Source organism: Centruroides vittatus, unplaced genomic scaffold (genome assembly GCF_030686945.1).
Source record: "Centruroides vittatus isolate TY-2023 unplaced genomic scaffold, ASM3068694v2 contig_1695, whole genome shotgun sequence".
NCBI classification, from domain to species: domain Eukaryota; kingdom Metazoa; phylum Arthropoda; class Arachnida; order Scorpiones; family Buthidae; genus Centruroides; species Centruroides vittatus.
The window spans coordinates 1-27,072 of record NW_027121028.1 but is presented as its reverse complement, the minus strand read 5'-3'; the positions used below and the strand labels follow the sequence as shown (position 1 = coordinate 27,072).

The window sequence follows — 27,072 nt, the reverse complement described above, 5'->3', positions numbered from 1 at the left end:
AATAATAAGCATATTTCAATAAGCTGCGATTATTATTATTATTACAAATGTGAGGACCGGGTTAAACCGGCCCAACAGATTTTTAAATTTTATTGTTCAAATCCCCTCGGGAGATATCAGTCCAGCGATCAAGATTCAAAGGATGTGCAGCCTTCCGCCATCAAACACGCTTCCGACCTCTGAGTCACGGGGATCGACTCATCACCCACCGTCGCGATTGGTGATCGCAGCCGGCGAGACCTGGAGTATATAAAGGGGGGAGATATCTAAGAAGGAGGTGGCTGAACGTCCGAAGACGACGAACGTCCCGGCGAATCCGGAATCCGAATCGAAGGCCAAACCCGAAGACGCCGGGGGCGTCAACTACGAGCCGCCAAGCCCGATCCTTCCGCTCACCGCCAGAGCCGAAGTACGACCGACCCTCCTTTCACCGACCGATCACTCCTACGATTGTTGTCGATATATCAGAAGACGAGGTATGATTTCCCCAACCCTTGTGAGCTCTCTCTCCCGCGATTAGGGACGGGAAGCGTAGATTCTCCATATTAGGTTCTCTATCCAAATAAATCGTTATTTGTTTTATCCTGGCTCCGTTATTTCGAATATCGCCTTAACCTTATCGACAAATTCACACATTTCCTCCACTCGACCTAACAATTAATTACCCAATTCCGACGAGTCGGGATATCATCAAAAATTAAGCCATCCTTGACAGTGGGGTGGGTCTTGCCGACCTGTTCGCCGAAAAAAAGTTCCCACACACCTGTTCCCACACAAATGTTCAGATTATTACAGATATCAGTAAGCGAGCTCAGGCTTCTGGGATGACTTTTGAGGTTTCGTTTCGGAGTTTTTATTACATTTTTTTTTTAAATTTTCACGTTAGTTTTTCACCATTTTGATGTCGAAATAAACAGTGGAATCCTGGCATGTGCATAAAATCGAGATTACATATAATCAAAAAACGAAAACATCGACTTTCGCCTCTTTGACGCTTAATAACAAAAAATAATTCTGACATTTTTGGATGCTGTTTCTTGGAATATAAAGCCAGAGAATTGTTTCATATCTTTGCCGAGTTTGGTGAATTTAGGTTGAATTATGGAAAAGTTATCCGAGTTCAAAGAAAAGGAAACTAGGTGTACGTTCTATGTGGACAGCCTTCACGTGCTGCACTTTGCAGCAGCTGTAGTGGCAGTAGTATTGTCTCATCCCCACTAGATGGCACCTTTCACTAGCTCTAATAAGGGGAGAATTTTCCACAATTTTCTCCAACCAAAATATTCTGGAACTTTCAGGAATATCTCGCTAGCAGTTTGTGGTAGTGGCATTGTTCGGTAACCTTCTGGAACTGGAACACAAGATTGGATCTGTCCAGGATTGTCGATCTGTGTCTCCCTCAATCTGCTATATTTAACAGAAGGAAAATTTAGCGATCGATCAAAAAATAACCATCTGAACATTTTCGGACTTAAGACAACTTGAAACGTTGAGAGATGCATAATAATTCGGGGTAATTTGTATTTATGGATTTTAGTATGTGTGTGTATGACACGATTTTGTTCACTCTCATTCAAGGTTAATAACTTTTGTGCTTGAATTTTCTGACATTTTGCAGGGTGGTTTGTGTATCAGAAGAATCGATACTGTTAAATTTTGGTGATTAAAGTTCGAGGGAGTGGGGAGATAGTGGGGGTCGTGTGCATCTTCAGTAAAGTCGGACTTAATGACGATTTTACTTGTTATTAACATTTACAGTTTTTTTTTATAATACTCATCCCTACCCTCAAAAGTAAGCTTTTTGCAATTTTATAATAGTTAAAAATATAAAAAGTTTTAAAAATAAAATATGATAACAGATAGCGCCACCAAAATTTTAAATGTTGCGGGAAAAGTTGAGCAACTCGTTGCAGGTTTTTTCTAGGGAGTTCGAAGAATATGATGCTAAATTTTGTGTGGATACGTTGAACGGTGTAGGATTTTTTTGCGTAACATATACATATATATATATATATATTGCACTATATACAATTTATTCAATACGTTAACACTACAGTAGTGAACCGAAAGTCGGAATCAATTGGGGACTGGGGTTGTTCAGATTAGGGATTTGTTCCGATTACGGTTTATGTACGAAAAAATATATTAATCTGTTTGATGTTCAAATTTTTCTCCGTTGCGTGTCGCTTCGAGTTGAATTTTCGTCGATTTTAAGCCTAACGAAAATTTTTATAATAATAATCGAGGCTATCGTATCGTTAAAAATTATTTCTGCATTTTGTACAAACAAAATAAATATATTGAAGAATATAAAAACATGAAAATTATACTTTAGAAGTAAATTTAGTATCAAAAACGTTCGATTCAGCACGACACAGTCCGACTGAAAATCGTGCCGATTACCGGCGATTCCAATTACCGGGTTTCCAATTTTCGGTTCACTACTGTACCTGAGAAATTTGATGTTTACGTTTGCTATCTAATTCAACATTAACTCTGATGCCAACAAAGCATGGATATGTGCCATGCCTACTTGACGATGTCCCGCCCACTTGTCCATCTCCTCGTTTAGCTTAGTGTCAATTCTGGGGTCTACGTAATATTCATAATTACTTTGGTACAGATCGGTTTAACAATAAAAATTTGTATAAAGGACAAACCAACACGAATTTATTTTTATGTAAACTGATTATCAAACGCTTAGACTGCTAATTATATTTACAATTAAGTAATTACTTCAGAACACAATTAATTTCTAAATTAAAAAAATTCGTCTAAAACACCAATAGATTTCAAAGGATTATCTACGTGGATAATACGGCTATTAATTAACAAGTAATTTGTCTAAAGGCAGGCGTTAAACCGCCATCTCGTGTTAAGTTAAATAATTTTAAAAATTCATTTATTCGATCTACATTTTATAATAAATATAATTTTATTAATTTAATTTATAGATTTATGTTAAGCTAAAAATTGCATATTTATTGATTACATTTACTACAGTAATTTGTGTATTACAGCAATAAAATACAATCTAAATGTATTCATTTCACGATATTCTCTCATAAATCTGAGTAAATCGATATTTAATATTCGAAGCTATTCTATTCTTAGCAATTAATGCACTTATATTCACTTTTGTTTCGTAAACTTTTAAACTAAAGTTTTCGTTTACAAACTAAATGTCTCGAAAGCAGATATGACGTAGTTTGATCGATACTTACGTAAGCGAATACACAGCGTTACTGTTTTTGTAATATATCTTCGATTCAGCTTTCTGCAGGGAATAATTGCGCACCAGAACAATCTATAAACAGAACGATATCAATTTTATTTCATTACAATTAATACAGTTATTTAAGAAAATGAACATCGAAACTTCAAGAGTTAGACCTAGAGTGATAAATCTGACACAGGAATTATGTCTGCCATGTTTTCTGTCATCATTTACATCAACGTCAATAGTTTACGGATGGAATTTCTTCGCGCCTTGTTCCTGCGAAATTAACAATAATAGTTACTTCCGGAAAATTTTCATAAAGTTCTATACTTCCTTTATCGAATGTCTATACTGGGAGCACTTCTTTCTTACGTTCTTTATGACAATTCCTTACATATCTACAAAAAAACCTCGCATTTCGTGGTATTCGATTATCGAAAATGTTCAATTCGGCATCTGGATCAGAGTACGCATCGCCACGTTTGCCTTGATGTTAGCCACAATATTCAGCATTGTTAAAAGAGTCAAACTATATCCAAAAATACAATTGAAAAAGTCACATTGCTGTTCCGACAATCAAGTATTTCCTATTAATTCTTATATACCAATCGTCACTATAATTACGATTGCGAGTGTTATACAGTGTGGATCCAATATATAAACGTTTTGTTATTTTACCCTGCTTTGAAAAAAACAGGAATTCTTTAGATTCGAAGCTCTTTTCTGTTGCATCGAAGTTGGAACCTGGATTACTGTAAGCGTTGGTGGTGTAGTTTATCTCATTGTTTGCCTTGTATTGATTGCGCGTATTATCATGAACGCATTTCAGAAACTATCGGATGATTTGTATCTGTTGAAAAAGAATAATTCACATTTTAAGTCTGAACTGGAAGAAATTATTGCACACCACGATGCACTGTGGAATTATGCCAATCAACTTAATGACAGTCCATTGAATTATGCGTTTACAATACTATATAGTTTTCTAATAATGCAGACCAGTCTACTTTATTTTATTTTCATCTTTTCGAAAATTGAAGTTGCGCTTAAAGTTATTAATTTTGTACTCTGCATTGATATCACATTTCTGTGTATTTTGTTAGGATTCTTCTTTTCTAGATTCACATCTGTTGTAATTCATCTTCTCAGAAATAATACGATTTACTTCATTTACATAATTGCTAAAATATGTATTTTTCTTCTTTCAGATGCAAACATCATTTCAAGATGTCAGACGATTTGCAGATTGCAATCTCACATTAGAACAGAAGTTGAAGGTTTTACTTCTAAAATATGTTCTTTTTTAAATGAAACTTTATTATATTTTTGTGTGAATTGTAAAACAATTAAAAAATTAATTATTTTCTAGATTCTGAATTTCACGAAGAGATTTGGTAAAGCATCATTGTGTTTCTCAGTCGGAAAGTGCTTTAATGTTACCAAAAAGTTTCCTTTAAAAGTAAGTACAAGAAGTGAATTTTTAATTAATAGAGTAAATGCAATGTCTAAATTAATATACAATATTATTGAAATATTTCAGATGGCAAGTTTGCTTCATACCGTTTACTCTGGTCTTCTAAATGTAAAGAGCGCTTCGGAACACTGAAGTTAATATTTTATTAAAATCAAGAACGCTATTACAAGGGAGATACAGGAGGTCCTTGTTTCCACTCCATCAGGCTAGGCGTGTTCTGGGTCGTGTTCAGTATGCAGAATTCTGACTTAGTCAGCAGTGCCACGATACTAACCGATATTCTTAGTAATTCTGACTCCTCTCACTGTAAAAATTCTTATTCATTCACTCAGACTACTTTTAGCAGACTTACTGTGCTTATTGGCGTCACTCCGCCTTTCTGTTTTTGCTTTGAAGAATTTTACGCTTACGACTATAACGGCTGCTCGTGCCGTATTCATTTTTACAGATAAAATTGCTATTTTGATTTTATTTTTTATTATATTTATTTTTAATTAATTTTAACGTCGTCCGCCAGTTTTCCTAGTTGTCTACCAAAAAATCATTTTTCAATAATGTTTACAATATTCTTTTCACCGCTCAGAATTTCGACTTAGTATTTTGCATTACTGAACACAGCGCTGTATTGTACTTTTCCTCGCTTAGAGCGGCTGCACCAGTAGTCTGTCTGTTGCCATCATCACTTTTTGAAATAAAAGAGAATGTAAATTGGATCATTATTAAATAATTGTGTATTATAACACATAATACGCAATTATACATAATAAATATTTTAACATAACTGTGTACATTATTATAACATAAAATATTTAATTAATACCCAGCTAAATGCTTCTTTACATGGGCAAAAACATCTTATCTCACCGACAATTATTTATTAATCGTAACCGACATTTTCTGCCTGTTCTACACGCCATTTTAAGGTATTTAAAAATCATGGAATATTGATGACTGTTCTTTTTTCTATAGAACAGTTAAGAACATATTTAAAATACGAAATTCTTTGGAATATTGAGTTATTCGAATCCAAAGAATAAACTATTGTATCAAACTATATACTCTTCAAAGACTGCGTACATTTGCACTATAGACTCTAGTATACCTTTAAAACACAGCCGTTTATTGCTAATATTCGAACGTTTTCGGTTATTTTTAATAACCTTTCTCAAGAACAGTTACATTCGAAAGCGGTCGTAAAAATTAGAACACGTCGCCAATCGTAAACGAGCTTTTGAAATGGTTCTATTCGCGATCTCCTAACGGGAGGTTTACAAGCCAAAAAAATTTATAAAAATATATCCTTAACTGATTCCTCAGCTTGTCCGTTGTTATACGTATTATATTAGTATAATACCCATAAGCAATTTCCTTGCCTGTTATAATGAATATCGCGTTCGTATATAAATCTGCTGTCGCCGGTTTTCTTATCTGGCGCTACCTTTCCTGCGCTACACCACGCTGTTTCTCCACGCCGATGAGATCTTGCTGGCTTCCCTAAAGTTAATAGCCTGTCCTTTGTAGCTGGTTTTGAAGATATTCCATGCTTCCGCATACTTTAGATGTTTTTTGCTGTAAACTTTTTGTATGAGCTTTGCTTTATCCCAATCTGCCTTTACTTCTTGTTAGTCTGCCAGAATATACGTTGCCAGGGCAATGTTAGGATGTTCGAGTCTTATGTCTCTCTGGTGCTCGGTAAGTCTTTCTTTAAGGGATCTTCCTGTTGCTCCCACGTAGTATAGTTCGTTTTGTCGTCTGTTATCTATTACCGGGATTTTGTACACCCCTGGAATGAGGTGTAGGTTCGGTACGTCTTTGTCGGCTCTTTGCAGTTGATATATTGTCGGGTTCTTTTTGTATACTATTTTTTTGTTTGTGGCCGCTCCTATTCTTTTGTATACATTATTTAGTTGTGCTCTGTATTCCATGATTGTACACTCGTCTGCTTTTCTTCTATTTGGCTCTTTGTTGTTAGGCGGTTTGAGGTTGGAGAAAGCCTTGCTGTTCACCCCGAATGACTTAGCTAACATGTTAATATATTTCAACTCTTCGTTTCTATCTTGCAGCTTGCTGAAGTGCGTGTACGCCCTTGTCACTAGTGCCCGGTAAGCTGCTAGTGACCATTAAACAAACAGCTCAAACACAATAATACACGAAAATTACCACTTATTCATATACCGTATTTTACGGACTATAAGACGCACCTGCATTTTGGAGGCAATTTTTCGAAGAAAAAAGTGCGTCTTATAGTCCGTAAAATACGGTAATATTAATGCCTAACTGTAGCAGTAGACAAGTTAAGAAAATTACTAATAAAAACACCACATCAAGAAACACGAAAAACTCGATAATAAAACAAACATTTTTCGCTGGTAACGAGTTAATAGTACTTTCAATGTGTCAACTGTTTATCAGAAATATACCATTCTATTAAAATAAATACTTATGCAATAACATATAATTAATAACGCATTGCATTGTTGCCTGTTTTTGTACTTGATATGATTATTTATAATACAGATGTCGGTGAAAAATAATTGCAATTTTCAACCATTATCTTTAAAACAGTTTATCTCAGCTTACAATAAAGTATCTTGAGATAAAAACCATTAGATTAGATCCATACATTTTTGCCAACAAGAAACCATATAATTTTATATTATTGTTTTCGTCTACTAGTACGTATTTTCTATTATAATGACTTATTAGACTGGTTTTAAGGATTCTGAACACAGTTTCACAGATCAGAAATTTATTTTATTTGATATACCTGATTAGTGGGTGAACAATCCAACGCTTGGCGAATTCTGCTTCGCATTGATAGCAACTGGCTTGTGGAGGCCAAGCGTTCGCAGGGACGTCGCTTTTTGATCCTTCGATGTCGGCTCCTCCTATCATTGCGAAGCAGAATTCGCCAAGCGTTGGATTGTTCACCCACTAATCAGGTATATCAAATAAAATAAATTTCTGATCTGTGAAACTGTGTTCAGAATCCTTAAAACCAGTCTAATAAGTCATTATAATAGAAAATACGTACTAGTAGACGAATATAATATTACAATAAATTAAGGACATTGAGGCATGTTAATTTAAAAAACCAGTTTATTTATTCCAGTAGCATGGAATTCGGAAGTCTCGGAACTAATAAATTTCTTAATTAAAGCTGTTTTGAACTGCTACTTGGTGGTTGAAAACCTTGTTCTGCAGGAAGTTGTCAACGTATTTGAACAAATGATAATAAGTTGAAGAGGTCTAATGAGTAAGATGAGTGCTGTACAGTTTCATAGCCTAGTTCATTTAATTTCTGCAGAGTCATTTGTGAAAAAAGTGGTCGGGCATTGTTATGGAGAGGAATTGCTCGTTTTTGATTGATCAAAGTCAAACGTAAACATTTCAGGTTTCGGTGCATGTTTTCGATTTGTTGACAATACTTCTCTGCTCTGATATTTTTGCCAGGATTCATGAAATTGTAATGGACAATTCCACTTGCCGACCACCAAAGTGACTATAATATTTTATTGGTTCAACTTTAATTCGGCGAAGTGCTTTAGTGGTTCGTCTCGGTTCAACCACTGTATGAAATTTCATCAGTTGTCACAGAGAATCCATTTCTCGTGAAATATTACAATGCAATCGGGAAAAGGGTCGATTTTGCTGACAAAAGAAGTATAGAATAGATTTTTAACGGCAAATTATTTTAATATTCGTTCAGCTCACGTGGCATCCATTAGTTGAGCCTTTTTGATTTTCCTATTTCAGGGGTGGCGAACGTAAGAGAAATCATCTGGCACGTGACGTATCATATGATTTCTGTCTTTTTCAATCATCCTTTCTGTTTATCACCTGAAAATCCTTTCATCAATCAGATTTTTTACATTTATTCGAATTAAAGCTTATTCGTTTAATTTCTTTAAATATCATTATTCGAAGTCTAAGATTTTGTCACGCATTAACATCTTTAAAGCTAAGTATGCTTACAATATGGCACGCGGACTCAAAAAGGTTCGCCATCCCTGTATGCAAATATCGAAATACTGTTGAATGGTTAACGTTCAGTTCTTTTGTAAACTGTAGCGACGTTTTCAGGGATTCTGCTTCAACAACGGCCCTCAATTTGTTGTCATCGATCGCCTTAAGACTTTCGTGACCTTCCTCACCTTCAACGTTTATCTCTCCGTTACGAAATATTTGGAACCAACGTTGAGCTGTACCGTACATTTCCTAACTATCCCGGGGTCAAATGCTCGGTTGATATGGTATAGTTTCTACTGTTTTACGTCCCGTTTTGAATTCATACAAGAAAATTGCTAGGATTTGCTTTTTTCCATGATTTTATTTTACAGTATAAAATGAACAAGATTAAACATGAATGCCAAATCATATAAAATCTAACTTCACTCCTACGACATCTAACATGATCCAGAAGTAGCAGTTTATGTTTATGCGCAATATACATTAGTGATAATAATTATACGTAAATATATATTAATTGTATTCCCTTGTTAAAACAAAAAAGTAAACCGTTAGCAAAATGATTGCTTTACACACAACATAAAAATTGCATTGTTTGTTAATCTCCAACAAAACAAATTATCCCTAATTATATTTTTATTCTATTGACCCGTAGAATTAAGACAAAGGTACAATAATATTAGTAACTATCGGAAATTTTCTAATTCTACATTAGTGAAATCTTAAGCTGTTTATTAAATCACAAAGCAGATGTTATGCTTTAAGCAACAAATATAAAACAACAACGTAAACCATTATTATTACATTCTGAATTTGAACAGCTTGCCCAGTATTACTTCTGCCAGAAAACACCCGAACGCTAGACTATTTCCAATGAATAGAATTGCGAATGCCCCATACATGTGTTCCATAGAAAGTGGCTTTGTAACTTCGTCAGAAATTATACGCTTGGAATCTGATATACGAGTAATTCCACTTTGGTACAGTCTTCGAACGCTAAAAACGGATAATTGAACATAAATAATTCGAAAAAGTTAAGAGAATAATGATTACGAAATTCTCCACTTACGTCCGATCCAATTTTTTCTTATGTGGGAATCCTTTTCTCATAGGAAATGCGTAATTTATTGTGAAAAGTACGTCTTCGGATGTTACGTACTTCGACTCGAATGCCTTGGAGAAAGGTACTTCGTAACGTTTCGATGCGATTATTGCAACTCGATCGTGTTTAAACATTTTTGTGTACAACTTTACATAATCTACTTCCACGTGATGAGCCGAGAGAAGTTTCGTAGTTTTAAATTTTTTCATAATATTGTTGACAACCGTAACGTTGGTTACAATTTCTGGATATTTCTTACCATATTTGGTACATTCCTCCAAGAAAAGTTCTGCGTGTTTGATTTTTGTTTCCTGTTGAACAATTTTAAAATATTAAAGTAATATATTTTATTTTCACGCGAATTGTAACAATTCCGTAGGAGTAGGATAAAAATAATATTCAAATAAAAGTAACGTTTAAGTAATATTAAAAGCCTGAAGATTATCTGACCTGTTTTACCCACGTTTAAAAAAGAATTATTTAAAATTGACTATAATTGTTTACCGGTTTTAGAAATTATTTAGTTAGAAAAAATCTTTAAAATTTCTTTCACTTTCGAATTTGGAAAAAGAGGAAAACACAACTTTCTTCTGTGTATCAAAATAACTGACTTCACTAAGGGAAATAATCTTATCTCAAAGTGTTATGATACATCCTGTGGGCGTGACTCGCCCCTCAGATCCCATCGCATGGGGTGTCATACTGACTATCGATTGGAGGAAATGCGGGGATAAAAAGGATAAACATTCCGTTTTTCCAGGCTCTCGCTGGTTCTCTAAAAGCTCTACCTTTCGAGTTTGTCTTGTGTCCTTCCTCAAAATTTCCAGTCCACCCGAGGCTCCACTAATAAGTCAATGAGCATAGAATTATATTATAGAAGTATTATGCACAAATTTCTGTAAACTCTCTCTGTTAACCATTATACAGATAGACGTGTAATTACAGTCGACTCCGCATAAGTCGACACCCCAATGGAAAGCGGAAATGTGTCGAGTTATCCGATGTGACGACTAAAGCGAAGTTAGAAAAAAAACCACAAAACTAGAATTAGGAAAATACAGTAGTGGGTTATACAGTAGTATAGGCTTACAATACATTGTGTCCTCCGTTTACAATTACTCCGTAGATGAAAAACTGAAAAATTCGTTTAGTGTTGTTTGTTTCGAGCACTTAACTGTCTCGACTTTCTTTTTCAACGATCGTGAACGTCTCGATAACGTCATCTTCGCAATTGTCAATCGTTGGCAAGTAACGTCTAAAGATTCTTAATGCCTCTAGCGTGAGAAAATGCAAAATTGGATTCTGGTGTGACGTTGATGTAGATTGTATGTTTTCGTTTTGTTTATCTGTTATTATTTTATACATAAAAACACATAAAATGTTAAGGCATTTTATGTATTTTCAGTCTTCCTCCTGAAAAAAAAAATGAGTTCGCACCACACGAGCGGAGTGAATTCATTTTTTCAAGAGGGGGTGACGACTTATCGGAGTGTGGGACGACAAAAGTATATCGACTTATCCAGCGGTGACGAGTTAAACGGTGTAGAGTAAACCGGAGTTTTTTTTTAACATTAATGCCTATGTAAGTCGGCCGGGACCGCAGAAAAGTGACTACTTAACCGATGGTATCGAGTTATTCGGGTGTCGACTTATTCGGACTCGACTGTATTTAGCTTTCATATATATATGTATTCTTTGTATTTGAACTCCAATTTATTATTAATAAATAAATCGTTCTTTTTTGTTTTAATCTGGTTTTGAACTTGATTTATTTAATGTCGGTCGCTCTATCGCCGACTCATGACCCTTCCCATTCGAACATACAGTAGAGAGTCGTATCCGAACACCGGCTATCCGAACGCTTTCCAGTCGGACTGTGTCGTGCTGAATCGAAATTTTAGATACTAGATTTACTTTTAAAGTATAATTTTTATGTTTTTATATTTTTCAATATATTTATTTTGTTTGTACAAAATAAAGAAATAATTTTTAACGATACAATAGCCTCGATTATGATTATAAAAATTTTCATTAGGCTTAAAATCGACGAAAATTCGACACGAAGCGACACGCAATGGAGAAAAATTTGAACATCGGACAGGTTAATATATTTTTTCGAACATAATCGGTTATCCGAACAACCCGAGTCCCCAATTGATTCGGATAAACGGCTCTCTACTGTATATGTATAAATACGTTTAATCGCGAGTTAAGACGCGTAAAATCTTAACTGGTGTCAGGACTGACGTAAAAGCGGAATTTTAACGATTTCTTGATCATTCATTTTGCCATACCAGACTTTGTGAGCGAGTTTTCCGAACCTGATCTCGCATCGGGTGTTAGGAGGTGGGAAAAGATACTAGCGAGGTTAAGGCCGAAGTTTTCGAAGCAAAAACGTGTACGTAGGACGTTGAGCGCCGTTTTCCTGTAAGCCTAGAAGTTTGACAATGGCTTTGTGTCTTTTATAATAGCTGAAATTTACCTTTGTATACTAGTACATTTATCAATTAACAGGACTTATTATACTGGAATATTATGGATGCAGATACAAAGTCTTACTAATCAGAAATAATATTTTTTATTTAGTTAACTTGTTAACTAAATAAAAATTGATCTTTCTAAATAAACTTGACTAAATAAAAACTGATCTTGATTGATCTTATCTTAAATTTATCTTTGTATACTAGTACATTTGTACTAGTATACAAAGATAAATTTCAGCTTTGATAATGGCGTTTGGAAAGCCAGTGGAATCATGCTCGACATTCTAAACGCCATTGTCAAACTTCTAGGCTTACAGGAAAGCGGCGCCGAACGTCAGACGTACACGTTTTCGCATTTAAAACTTCGGCCTCAACCTCGCTAGTATCTCTACATCGCGAGTTCTCACAAATACAATACGAATAAGACGAAATTTCTAATACGCTTTATTATTACAGTATATTCCTTACCTGTAACATCCGTCGAATATCATATCCTTCCATTATATAACAAGTAAATTCTTTTCTTTTAATGGCTTCTGCCAATTCATCGAATGTTTTCGGTAAAGGTTCGTCCGCTTGCACGGCCAGAAAAGAAGTCAAAACTCCCGCATAACCCCACAACAATACGGCTATCATTAGCAACCAAATTCCAAATGTTATTCTAGACGACGAACGATTCAGATTTCTGGTATTCACTCCTATAGAAAAAAATTACTGTTTAAAATTAAATATTACCTGCGATAAAATTATATTATTTACAAGTTACCTTGAAACAATAATGTACGGAGCAGATACCAGTATATACTTGTAAGAGTCCAAGGACTTCCTTCCGTGTCTCGCAGGAATATTCGGAATATTAATCCGAAGAGAATAACACGGAATACGAAGGATAACCAAACCTTATTAGTTTGGTAACAAGGAAATGACATTATTGTATTTTAAATATCTGTTAGCATTTTAAAACAATTGAAGTAAAGTCGTTATAAAACTTGTACCTGTTTTGAAAATGAATTGAAAATTGCTTTCCAATCGAGTTTCTTCTTTCTTTGCTTTATCATGAAAGTAATTGATTCAATTGTATTGACTGAAAGGAAGTCCACATATTGAAATGCATTCAAAGTAACTGGTACTTGTGAATGCGAAATATCTGCTAGCTGAATAATATAAAAATACGAAAGATTACTCTTTATAATTAAGAACAGAAAAGGGAAGTAGCACATTATACACGCGATACGAATGAAATCTCGGAATAGGTTAACAAAGTATTTCAAATCGTATTACATCGAGTGTAAAAGTTCTATATTATTATTGTAAATTCATTTTGATAACTATTTTGAAGTACCTCATAAAAAAGCTTTTATTATTATTTTATGGCGATTTTATAAACCTATATTTAATAAAATGGCATTGCTAATCCATTTTTTAATGCTAATTTTCAATTTTGCATTGATTATGGATTGCCTGTCTGGTTAATGGCTGCACCTTCCTTTTACACAAAATTACTACCGCTATATCTTATGTTTAACAAATTGCGTAATTTGCCTTTGACTGATGACTAATATAGTTAGAATTTGTCTAGGCTTTCCATCTTCGAGAGAATTAAATATTTCGATCGGGTAATATATTAGAAATACTTTAATGGTCTTATTTATCAAGATTGTCAGACAATCAAAATATACCTTAAGTTACTGAGAATATTTATTAAAGTTAAACTAACGCTTTTAGCTTTCAGCTATTCAATAGGCCATCTTCAGGTTAAACGAGATTAGAACACAAAAGTTTAAATACAAAAAATAACGGAAGATACATACATACATGCATACATACAAGACATCAGCCGTACACGAAGTGTTTAGCCGGTAAAAAAGAAAATGAGGGAAAAGGGAGGGGAAGAAGGAGGGAGAGAAGATAGACAGTAGAGAAAAGTAGAATCTCTCTGAACGGAATACATAATGCTATAGTACCCTGTATGTTTGATGTTGGTGTGCAGTTTTTAGGCTGCAAGGCCGTAGTTCCCCGAAGGGTGTAGAAAAAATTTGAATATAGGGAAAAACAATAATTGAGGTCTGCCACGAACAGCTAAGTGTAGAAGTTAGTGCCAAGTGGCTGTTAGTAGAAAGTCTTAATTTACTTAATAAAACTGAACGCAATTGCGAATCTTAATACTTTTTAGCGGCTAGACAGACAGCGCGAAAAGCAAACGAACACAATGACAAACTAGACGAGACGAACGGACCGACAGAGACAAACGAGCAAGACCCTAAATATATATATATATATATATATTTTTTTCGGATTAGAATTTATTCGGATATTACAACAAATTTTAAAAATTATTATTGCAAATTGATTTTATGACGATAACTTTGATAATTAAACAGAATATATTAAACTTAATTAAATTAATTTTATTCCAACAATAAGATTTGTGTAATTGTGAGGATGAATTGGCTATGATAGCTATATATTTGGATGAAGAAGAAAAAGAAATGCAATCAAGAAAGCACCGCAAGTGGGTATATCAAGCATGGACAAAAAAGATCAACAGAATGGGAGTTTCATACCCTTTATAAAAAATTGAGATGACGAATCTGTATTTTTTGAATATTTTCGAATGTCCAACATGCATTTTATATTTTATTAAACAAAACAGAGAAATATTCATTTTATACCCTCTTCTTCTTAGTCCTATGCCCTTCAAAGTGCGTAATGATATTACGAATTGACGGCTTTTATTGTATCTTTCCACTGTTTTCGGTGTTGGGCCATACGGCTGGCTTCATACATTGTATGTCCCGTAATCATCATTACTTGGTCTACCCAACTAATCCGATCTCTGCCTGTAGGGCGTTTGCCACCGATCGTCCCTTGTAGAATTTCTTTCTCAAATCCATTTTTGCGCATGGAAATATGTCCGAAGAAGCGAAGGTAAGATCGGTATATTTTAGTGGTGAGGAGTTTTGCGATTTTCAGTTGATTTAGGATGGAGCAATTTGTTCGGTGATTCAAGAGATTCTCGGCATTCTTCTATATGTCCGTGTTTCAAAGGAATCAAGTTTCTTCCGAGAAGTGGCATTTATAATCCAGGTTTCCGCGGCATAAGTGGAAATTGGAAAAATAAGCGTTCTTATGAGCTTTAGTTTATTAAAAATAGTGATTTCAGAATCTTTTCAAATTCTAAATAATTTAGAGGTTGCATTGCGAGCGAGGCAAATTCTGCGTTTAATTATTTGGAGCATTACTTTACTGGCATGGTCAATTAGGCCGATAGTTCTGTAGTTACTACAGTCTGTTGGTGCGCCTTTTTTATAAATTGGAATAAATATTGATTTACAGCATTCTTTTGGTCATCTCTCAGATTTCGAAATTAGGGAGCAGATTTTATGAAATATGTCAACACCCAGTTCTCCCATTGCTTTTAAAATTTTGGAGGTTATGTTGTCGGGTCCCGGCGCTTTGTGATTTTTTAATGTATTTATGGCTTTTTCTACCCCTGATTTAAGAATTGATGGTTCAACTTCCCCTGACCCCATTTTGAAGTTTATTATTACCATTTGTTTGTCCAGTGTCTTTATAAAGTTTCTCCAGACATCTGCAATCCCTTCCGCATCAGTTATGATTTCATTTTCATCATTTTTAATTATTTGTGTGCGTGGTTTGAACTCTCTTGCTAGACATCTAACTTTATCGAATAGTTCACGAGTCTGATTATTATTTGCACGGACCTCAATTTCATTGCATATACTGTCGATACAGTCATTTTTGTCTTTCTTACAGACCTTTTTTATTTTTTTGTCTAGTTCATTCTTCTTTCCACCTCATTTCATTTCATTCATTGTAGATTTATTAATGTAACAAGGTTACATGACCTGATGTCGCAAATGCACAATCAGGTATTATAATACAATACATTTGTTACTTGGTTTTACAGACATAAAATAACTGTACAGTATCGTTGTAAAATTGCAGGTATATGTTTTGATTTTACATGACAGTTCTTGATAATTAAGTACATTTATTGATTTACAAACATAGATAGTACATAGTATTATCCACGTTATTACTAACAGCAATTGGTTGACACATAGAAGTTAGCAAGTTTTTTTACAAGAAGAGTATTACAGATGTTTTACATGCCGAACTATATATACAATTAGAACATACTGTTACAAAGTATAACAATAATGTTACAGCAGCTGTAAAACAATTAACAATAAAGCATAAATGCTAATATGTAATATTATATTAACAATTAAAAAGTAAATAATTTGGTATGTATCAATCTCAAATTATTACGTATATACGTATGTACCAATCTCCTGTATGAGATTGATACGTAAGAAAGCAGAGTAACACGTATGAGACTCACTGTGAACTTTTCATAAGTTAATGAGTATCCTCAGTGAGAAGCGACGCAAAAGTTCGAGGGTGTCTCTAGCACCACAAAATAAGTGAGTTGTACCACTCTAAAGTTTATGGGTATCCTTAACACCACAAAAGTCCGTGGGTGAGAAAGCTGCAAAAGTTCGAGGGTGTCCTTAAACACCACAAAAATCCATAAGTGAGTTGTACCACTCGAAAGTCCATTGACTGTCCCTCAGCACTACAAAAGTCCTTGAATGATTTGACATAAAAGAAAATGAAACCAAAAGTTGCAAAGCTGCACAGGAAATTGTAGATCAAAACGTGCCATCAAACAAGCAGGGGTGATGTTGTATGAAACAACATTCCACCAGAAATACATCAGTGAAAGAGAAGGATTTTATCAGTAAGAAAACTGAATGGATTGCAGTAACATGAAAATATTTTTCAATTAATTGGAGAAGCAAATCATGAGATTTTTTGTCTACTGTAAGCACACGGGCTTTACAGGGCCAAAAAAGATTTTTGCTAATCATGTGAGTTCGTATATTGTTTCTTTCACATTCAGTAGTAATACAATCAAATATATAATGAAGACTGGCATAAGTTGTATTGCAAACAAGACAAAGGTTATCGTTGTATGTAGTAAAGCGAGTTAAATATGAGTTAAAACGCCCGTGACCAGAATAAAATTGAACAGTTTGGTGATTAACAACAATCCAAGTATTATATATAAGTTTAAAAATCTCAGGAAAAATAGTTTGATAAGAGACGTGTTAGCATTCCAGTCACGCTGCCATTCCAGAAGCATTTCATTCCATTGTACCTTTTTTAACTCTTTGGTAGAGATTTTATTATAACTAATAGCAATATTCTCATCACCAGCCGCCAACCTGGCAAGTTGGTCGGCCCGATCATTCCCCCTGTTAGTGCTATGTGAGCATATCCAACTGTAGTAGTATTCGTTGTCTGAGTCAATTAATGTTCGTAGAATGGTAAAGGCTAGAGCAATGTTTCTCAACGGAGGCGATATCGCCCCCAGGTAGACTATTTTTCCATGTTGGGGGGCGATTAGCAACAATTTATAATTTGGGAGCGAAAAACAATTTTCTGGGGGCGATATAGTAAAACATTATATTATGAATAATTAGATATTTATTCATTATATCGTACAATAATTAAACAAATAGCATTCCTATAATCCTTCTTCCTTCCACTTTTAACCCTTTTCTGTCACGTGGCAGGAATTATAATATTCGGGGTCCTGATTAGCCGATTGACAAAATTTTTTTCGTAGTGAAGGGGTCGATACTACGTAACGGTTTTATCGAAGGGGGCAACGATTTGTTAGAGATTGAGAAACATTGGGCTAGAGGATGAGAAGACTCTTTCCTGAGCATTATAAGTGATGAAAGAGAATCTGTTACTATCTCAATTCTGCATTATTGACGACTCCTTCACACAATCAATAGCCTTCGAAATTGCAAAAAGCTCGGCCTGTAAAACATTACAAAAAGCGCCAAGGCGATAAACATTACAGTAAATCTCAACATCATTACGGTAGGCTACGAAGCTAGCCCCGACTTGATTTGCACATTTTGAGCCATCAGTGTAGATGATAATAGCGCAGTTTGTATGAGAGATTTCGTTAAACCCGGACTTAGTACAGGGGCCTAAGGTACATTCGAACGGTATGCTTTCTTCCTAAGAATCTGTGTCAAAGACGTTTGACAGTGTGGCAAGATGAAAGCCACATTTAATTTTCCATATCCTCTGCATGAGTGATGTATTTATCAATTGATGGTTTACGAGCAAGTACTTTGCATATACTGTCGATATAATCATTTTTGTCTTTCTTACAAGCTTATTTGATCTTTTTGTCTCGTTCTTTCTTCTTTACACCTGCAGCGATTGCTGAAGTTAATAATTTTTTCCTTTCATCTATTAACTCAAGGGTACTATTTGTCATCCAATGTTTCTTTTTTGCGGCCGATGTTGTGTGGTGCATTGTGTGATCCAGTTAAAATCCAACTTTTTGTTTCTGTTCATAAATCATCTGGGTTGTCTGTAAAGGATGGAGGGTCTAAATTTCGGAGTTTGTTGTAAGATTGAACTAGCTGGAGTCTCAAGACTTGGGTTGATCTTTGATATTTTTATTGTATGGTGTTTTAATGTTACTTCCGCTTTTAGTAGCTTATGATCAGAGTTGCAGTTTGCCCCAGGTCTTGCTCTGACATTATTTACTGATGATCTCCTTCTTGTTCTTATTAATACGTAATCAATTTGGTTTTTATATTCACCTGTTGGAGAGGTCCAATAGAAAGACGCCGATAATGGTGTTTGAACATGGTGTTATTTATCGAAAAACTTATCGATTGCAAACTGAAGGAGTCTATTTCCTCTCTCATTTCTCGTACCCAGTCAAATTGTCCTATACTGCACCGTAGATTATCATCATCATTTTTCGTCTTGTTTATCTTAGCATTAAAATTTCGCATTATTATCAATATATACTTCTGTGGTATTTTTGAGATGATATTTTCAATTTGTGTGTACACTGTGTCCACTTCATCGTCCGAAGCAGCCGAAGTGGGCATATAAACCTGAATAATATGAAGTTTTGCTAACATGGAAGACATTGTAATTTTGATTATGCGGTCGTTGATAGGTTCATCGCTTTCCACAAATTTTCTTAGGCATTTATCAATAACAAAGACCACTCCATTACGTCCATTTCTGGTCGTACTGTACCTGAAAATTATATCGTGTGGTCAATTGTATCAAAATGACCCCTCTCTCTGCAATGTGTTTCGGAAATGCCACAAATCGGTATATTCTCTCGATTAAGCTCTCTTTCTACTATGTAGCGCTTTCCAGTCTGTAAAAGTTCTCTTACGTTCCAAGTACCTAAAGATAAATTTTTCCTTAGATGTAATTTCAAATTTCTTCCAGATGAATATTTCGTTTGTGGTTCCTGGTTGCCTACATCCACTTGCCCGGTAGCCCATTTCATACCAATGACCCGGAATCAGTTTGGCGCCGGTTGCTGACCGGATCGCCATGCATATCATCGATACCGAATTAGCGGCCATCTAGGTTTCCGGGTCTACCTTCAAAACACAGTGGTGTCAGTCCTGACGAAATTGTCATCGCAAACGCGGTATCGACCCTTCGGTCCAGTGGTGCCGAAGCATAGGGGCGCTTCGCGCATTGTCACAGTAATGATAGTGATGGTTAGCAAATAAATTGCGGAATATCTTTTTCTTTGGTTTCTGGGATAAATTAATCATATGATACCATACTGGGAATTATAGTCGATTTTTTTTTTGTAACCAAACACAGAATAATACAGTTAGTGCAATACAATATTTTTTTAGCAATTCGATTTAACTGTATAATAATTATAAAAATATTAATACGATACTATTATAATAAAGAAATATAAATAAAACACTGCAGCATTTATTTGGTAATATGTAATAATTTAAAACATCATTTGTAGAGCTAATACAATTTAGAAGGCGTATAAAAATTCATTATACAAATGATTCTTTTACATACTAGTACTTTTGTATTGTTATTCTGCTGAATGCATTAATGGTGTTTTAGAATATACCCTTTAATTTTATTATGCAGATATCACTGAAATAATGCCTGGATGTTCAGCTTTTGGTTGTTCTAATTCTTCTGCAAAAGAATATACCGAGAAATGTTTTTCAAGAGATTTTGTTTGGAGAAAAATTTTAACTAAAAACGTGCGCCGAGAAATTTATAATTTCTAGGCGCCATTTATATAATTTCTTTTCATTCAAAAAACAAATTATTCACAGAAAATTACCAAAAGAAAACTCTTCGACTGTTATAAAACAAGTAAAAAGTGCGAAAGTTACTTCTCCAGTAAATACTACTCATACTACTGTTACACCATCAACAAATTCTAACACATATTCAACATTTATAAAAGAAACCACATTAGCTGAAGACATTTATGAAAATCATGATACATTAGCTATAGTACATACAAAAGATATATTTATGTCTCAACAGAATTTAAAAAATATATAAATAACTATACAGAAGATCATGTGAACAAAAATTGTTAAAAACGTAAACAATATCAAAACATTAAAATTTGAAATTGGAATTTTGGAAAAGGAAGAAGGAAAAATTAAAGATGATAATAAATCATATCAACTCTCGAATTTTTAAAGTTTAAAGTGAAATTATTCAAAAATGAGCAGGATAAAAATTATGTCATTCTGTTAGATGAAATGGCAATAATTCCTTCAAAAATGTTTGATAGCAGTAGTAACACACATACTGGTGATGTAATTCTACGTGGACATTCTGAGGCTGCAACTCGTGTATTTGTGATTATGCTACGTGGGATTACTTTACGATGAAAACAAGTTGTAGCTTACTATTTCTCAGGTAACTCTATAGATGAAAGTTTATATGAAAATATACTATTTGAAATAATTACTTGTGTTGGACAATTAGATTTAAATGCAATAGTCTTGATGTTAAAAGCTTTACGTAGTGAAATAACACATAAAGAAGAGAAACACATCTTTGCTCCAGCGAGTGTCAGAACGAACTACTGTAACTTTATTTTATTTAAAGAAAAAATAAATAATTTTTACAATATAAAGACGGGACGTTAAATAAAAGCGACACAAAAAGACTATTAATAATAAAACATTCAGAAGCTTTCCCCGGAGAGTAAAGAGGAGTTACGTCAGGCCAACACCCGGCTTTACCTTTGCATGTTACATAAGCACGCGTACGTTGTATATTCCCACATTAAATCCCGTCAAATTAGTAAATACAGTAGTAGTTTTGACAAGCCGAATATCTATTTCATTAACTACTGACTGATTTCTTACGTTTGCTTTAAATTAATGTTTATAATTTCCATCTAAATGTTTTTCGAATAAGTAAACAAAATTAATTTTTTGTTTAAAAATACTAATGCTAGAGAGTTAAATCTTAGCGATTCTGTAAGATTCATCCATCCGTTATATTCTTGAATAAAAAGAACGAATAACATGCTTTATTAAACTGAAATAATCGTCATTTCTTAATGTACACCCATAGACCACGTGATGACAGTCGCCAGAACATAACTGCGATGACTCGTTTGTGACGACTCTGATAGTCTATATACTCTAGATCTGATAGAATAAGTGCACCCGTATTGGCTACAAAAGGCGTTAGAATAGGAGGAAAATTAAGAAATATTAAGCACAAATACCTGATATTTTAGTTGCACCAATTCAAATACATTAAAACTTTTCAGCATTTCAGAGAGTATATGAGGCAAAACACTTGGTGTAGTGCATCTGACAAGAAAAAAAAATTAGTGTTGTTAATAAAATAATAAAATTGATATAAAGTTTACCTTTTTAAATACAATTTCTTACAAAACATAAAGTAAATCTTAATTTTAATTACTTATATTTAAATTACAATTAGAAGTGTACATTGACACCTCTGTTTTCGTCGATAATTCGTCCGAAAACAATCGGCGGAATCCGATACCGACGAAAACCGAGGCAATTATTTCCATATGAATCAATGTAAATTTAATTAATTCGTTCTAGACACTTCAAAATACAAACCAAAAACAATTTTTATACAGAATTAATATAGCGTTAAATACTAAAAGCAATAAGAAATTACCGGTAACAGAAAATTCTAATTAGCATAAAGATAAAAGCATTCAGATTAAAGTAAAGATAATTAGCATTAAGATGAAAGCAATGGAATTATTCGGCTAGACACGCGGGGTAATGTCTTCTGAGTATAAGCTAGTTGGATATGAGCTTCTAACCTATATCGCCCCGTAGTAAAGTGTGACGTAATTGTCATGTAATAGTAGTTGTATGCGTTTGTGATGGTCGTATCGAGGGGAATAATGCCTTCCGGGAATTCCGTTTAAGGGTAACTGGCCTCTCTTCAGGCGTTACAGACGTGGAGAAAACCCGGAAAATTCACCTGGCCAGCCCGTTCCGGCGAAGCGCGAACCCACGACCGAACTCCCAGTGTTCGGGGAACGAAACCGTTGGCCAATGGTGGGCCGTCGCGGGGTAATGTTCACGCAACGAGAAATAACGCCACACTGCGCCGGAAAACGGGTGGGTCGCTCTTTGTTTTCGCAAAATCAGCAGCGAGGTCACTCGAGCACGCCGACGAAATCCGAGACAAATTTTTCGCGAAAAAAATCGACGAAAACCGAAACCGACGATAACCGATGTCAAGGAAAACCGAGGTATTATTGTATTCTGATAGTTTTAATCTGTTTTTAACAGTTTCTGTATAATATTTTATAGATTCACGGTTATTAAATATATATATATATATGTGTGTGTGTGTGTGTGTGCCTGTGTTACCGGCCAAACCCATTTCAGACCAAACTAGTTTGTCCTACCCGTGTCAGGATATACTAGATTAGCCTAGGACAATCTAGTTTGGCCTAAATACTTTAGGCTTAACTAGTTTGACTAGGCCGAACTGATTTATGTACTACAAATAGGTGCAGGTGTAAAAAAAAATGATTTTGTGTAATTCGAAATGCTACTACAGTACACCCTGTGGTTAAAGTGTACCTAGGTAACCCCAATGGCGGTGTTTCGGTTAGGTTGGTTTGGTTAGGTTAAGTACACTTTTAGTAGACGTTTCCTTTTTTTCTTTTGTTCAAAAACTACCGTGAATCAATAACTAGTGACGTTAAACACTGGGCAGCCTGCCGGCGGCTCCCCTCCGAGAGGAGTCCGTCGGAGCACGAACAGTGGGAAGCGCCCATTGGAGTTACCTAGGTACACTTTAACTCACCCTGTAAAATTAAATAAAAGATTAAATATTTTATATGTTAAACTAAGAAACACAAATAAGTTCATTTTTAATTTTAGTTTGACTTTAAAAGTTATTTTTATTATTTCGTTTAAATTTTTGAAAATATTTTCAAAAGTTAATTACCTTTAAAAGTGCATGGCTTAATAAAAACAATACCAACTAATAAGTACTGACTAGCTTCTTTTTATATTATAGTTTTGTACAAGTCTTGCGTCACTTCTAATCAATACAGTTTTTTCATAATTAAGTAGACTATGTTTGAATAAATATTGTTTACCTAATTGATTGCCTTCTAATTTCATTTTAACCATTAATTAATATACTTCAATAACAATTCTAAATCAGTTCGGCCTAAGGCAAACTAGTTAAGCGTAAAGTATTTAGGCCAAATTACAGTGGCGTAGCGTGGGTGTCAGCCGCCCGGGGCGGAGGAAAATTTCGCCGTCCCCTTATTTAAATATTTTTACAAGATATTATTATTTATTGTGAAATTTTGCCGCCCCCTATAAGTGCCGCCCGGGGCGGGCCGCTTTTGCCGCCCCACTACGCTACACCACTGCCAAACTAGATTGTTCTAGACTAAACTAGTATATCCTGACACGCGTAGGACACGCTATTTGGCCTGAAATCGGGTTTGGCCGGTAACATAGATAACGAAAAAGTATTGGAAACGTATCAGATTTGACCATCTGAATTTTTTCAAGTTTTCACGTTTTGCGATTTTCTGAACCTAAAAAGTAAATAAAAAGGAAAGAATAGTGAATGGATTGTATAGTACCGTATGTTTGTGTCTACTTCGTTTAATATTTCAGGATGGAGTGATATTTAAGAAAGTAAATTTGGCACGACAGGTGGCATATAAGAGACATTGCTACTATTTAAATATTGTACAAATAATCACATAAATAGTGTAAAACGAGTGTATAGTTTAAAATTTTTTATCAAGAAATTAAATTAATTAATAAGTACAGATCAAACAATGACAAAATAAAATTAGTTATATTGTAATAATTAATTCCTACAACTTAATAACAATTTTATACTTAACTCGAAATTTAAGATATTTTTCAACAAATTCGTTATTTCATAATTTTTTGTGAAAATCTCTTTTTCACAGGTAGAATTTGAACGGGCTTGTGTCTGAAAATTGAAAATGAATAAAGATATAAGAATAACGATGTAAATTGATAATTAGTGTGACGTAAATATAATATTGTGGCATCATTGAATTAAAGAATTTTTTTTATTAGAAGAAAAAAAAACTTATTATTTTCAAAAAGTGGCTAAATTCTTTTCCGACACGAATTCGTTTCACTCGGCTTCTTTTTATAGTCCGGTCCAAAGTACCGTACAGGTCCAAAAACACTTGTACGGGACTGTACAATAGAAAAGTTAGTATATTGTTCAGAACACAGTGTGCAAAGAATGAAAGATAGGTATATAAATTCCTATCTTTCTTTCTTTGCACAATTCTCTATGTAGGTGATTCCGCCCTAAAGCTTGGCATCAGGGAGGAATCGCTTACATAGAGAATTGTGCAATATCTACAAGAATTATTAATAAAAATGTTTAATTTTTGATCATAATTAGTCAGAAATGATTCAGACTTTACTTCAAAATTAAAAATGACAGGTAAATTCTAAGAAGAAAGACGTTTTCTTCTAAAACATGATATAACCATGCCAACAAGTATAATATGCTGTGGTGTGCTTATGAGAGATGATGTGAGTAGTCAATCTACAGAGGCTTTTGGAAGAAATTTTAAACGAAAGACGTTGGTGAGAAAACATAGAAAACTTTTGTATTAGAATTGAAATGACTGTTGTTTATCAATAAACGGTACACGACGGTAAGCTTAATTTTACTTTATTCTGATTGTGCTTTTTGGATCACCTCCGAGACCATTTCCCAAAGCTAAATGTTAGTTACGCCACTGATAACAAGTTAAGATGAACAATTCATTTTAGAGAAACACACATAAGGAAAGTACTTACGACTGTTAAGGGCAACCTCCATATTTCCTTTTTGTCTCCAGATTCTGAAATTTAAAATATTTCTTTTTAATATTCATAACAATACAATATATACCTGTGTGTATTCTAGTTTACATAAAACTGATTGGTTTCTAAATGTAGCATTTAAAAAATATGAAATTTTATTTTCAAGTAGAAATTTTCGATAAGCATTTTGAGAACTACTGAATAATTAAAGCGTAAATAAATGTGGAATAGTTAAAGTAATTTTAGTTTTTAGGTGTTGAATACCCATCTTATGAAGAAACATCTTGAGAAGAGGGCTTAAAATACGGTCTGAACTCAACGACCCGGATGATTGCATCATCCGGCATGAGAAAACCTTTTGTGATGTCACAGGATTTCGATCCTAATCAGATATTAAAATTATAAAAAAATTGTTTATTGGGGTATGGTGACAATGCCTGGAAGAAATTTTTTAGTAGTCTCTTGTCCCTGTATATCATACTTTTTTTGTTAACAAGAGATTCATGGCATAAAAATAACTTTATTTTGGAAAATATATTTAAATTGAAATAATGTAATTTCAGCTCTAAACTGGAGGTTCGCGTATAGTAAATTGGGGCCTCCTGTTCACGAGCTTTCCACGAATGGTCACAGCGTTAAGTCGTCTAACTCCGTTCACGAGATTAAGAAAGGACAGACAACTATACAGACAGTGCAACAGACGAACGTCCATAAGAATTTATAAGGTCTGCAATTTTAAAATTGCAGCCCAAAATAATAATTATTTTTCAATACGATAGAACGATATTATTCTAATTTAAAATTCAATTATTTGACACGAATCAAGTTGAATTTCTAATTATTTTAAGTACAAATGAAAAAGTTTAAGACATTTTCCCACTAAAAACGTTAAAATCCAGCTGCGCGAAAAAATACTGAGACGAATTGAAGGTTATTAGTCATTAAAAATATATTGATTATTTTATTCAATCTGAAACATTTTTTTTTCTAACAGAAAATTTATTATATCTTTCTTTAGACCTTAAATCGACTTTAACATATATTTTATTTACAAAAGACGATATTCCAACATAAAAATACTACTAATAAAACAATTAAATAAACAAAAATAACTTACTCGACTGTATGACGTTGAAGAGAGTAATTAATGAAAAACACATTAATAGAACAGCAGGCGGCATTTTCCGTCCTCACTCTATCAACGGGAATAACGCAATGGTACCATTCGAATTGACAATAGTCGAGAGTAAGCGACACAGATTTTCCAATCAGCGTTGACGTACTTAAAGGATACGAATAATAATTGGCTAAATTTCGACTGTGGATGGAGAATATGCGCGATTCTGAAATTCTCCGTTCTGTAATAAAAAAAAAACGTATCCACGTCATTTATCGATTTGAATTCCAACCTTTAATCTTGTCGTACAACTTTTTATATTTATATTTTGTATTTTTAAAAATCTTTTTACTTTTTGAACACGAAGTAGGGCTGTTTTAGAGAGTCCATTATGTATTCGACTTGGCCAGCAATGGGGCAATTGGGTGACGACGGCAAAACCCTAGGGAAGAGGGGATTTTCAGAGTTAGTCATACGCACCAACTGTAAA

The 27,072-nt window shown here is 34.2% G+C and overlaps 1 protein-coding gene and 1 long non-coding RNA gene across 2 annotated transcripts; one reads left to right on the top strand and one right to left on the bottom strand.

Moving 5' to 3' along the window:
- Positions 1-448: 448 nt before the first annotated feature.
- On the top strand, positions 449-4,636 carry LOC136969042 (uncharacterized). The gene is made up of 3 exons (XR_010879754.1): positions 449-476; positions 4,429-4,497; positions 4,590-4,636. It is a non-coding gene; the product is annotated as an uncharacterized lncRNA (long non-coding RNA).
- An 8,592-nt stretch (positions 4,637-13,228) lies between these two features.
- Positions 13,229-26,668, bottom strand: LOC136969041 (uncharacterized). The gene is made up of 5 exons (XM_067263120.1): positions 26,583-26,668; positions 25,460-25,503; positions 24,514-24,605; positions 21,865-21,952; positions 13,229-13,402 (listed from the first exon to the last, which is right to left on the bottom strand). The coding sequence occupies exons 1-5, from the start codon at positions 26,644-26,646 to the stop codon at positions 13,229-13,231; spliced, it is 462 nt and encodes a 153-aa protein (XP_067119221.1). The 5' UTR covers positions 26,647-26,668.
- Between the last annotated feature and the right edge of the window lie 404 nt (positions 26,669-27,072).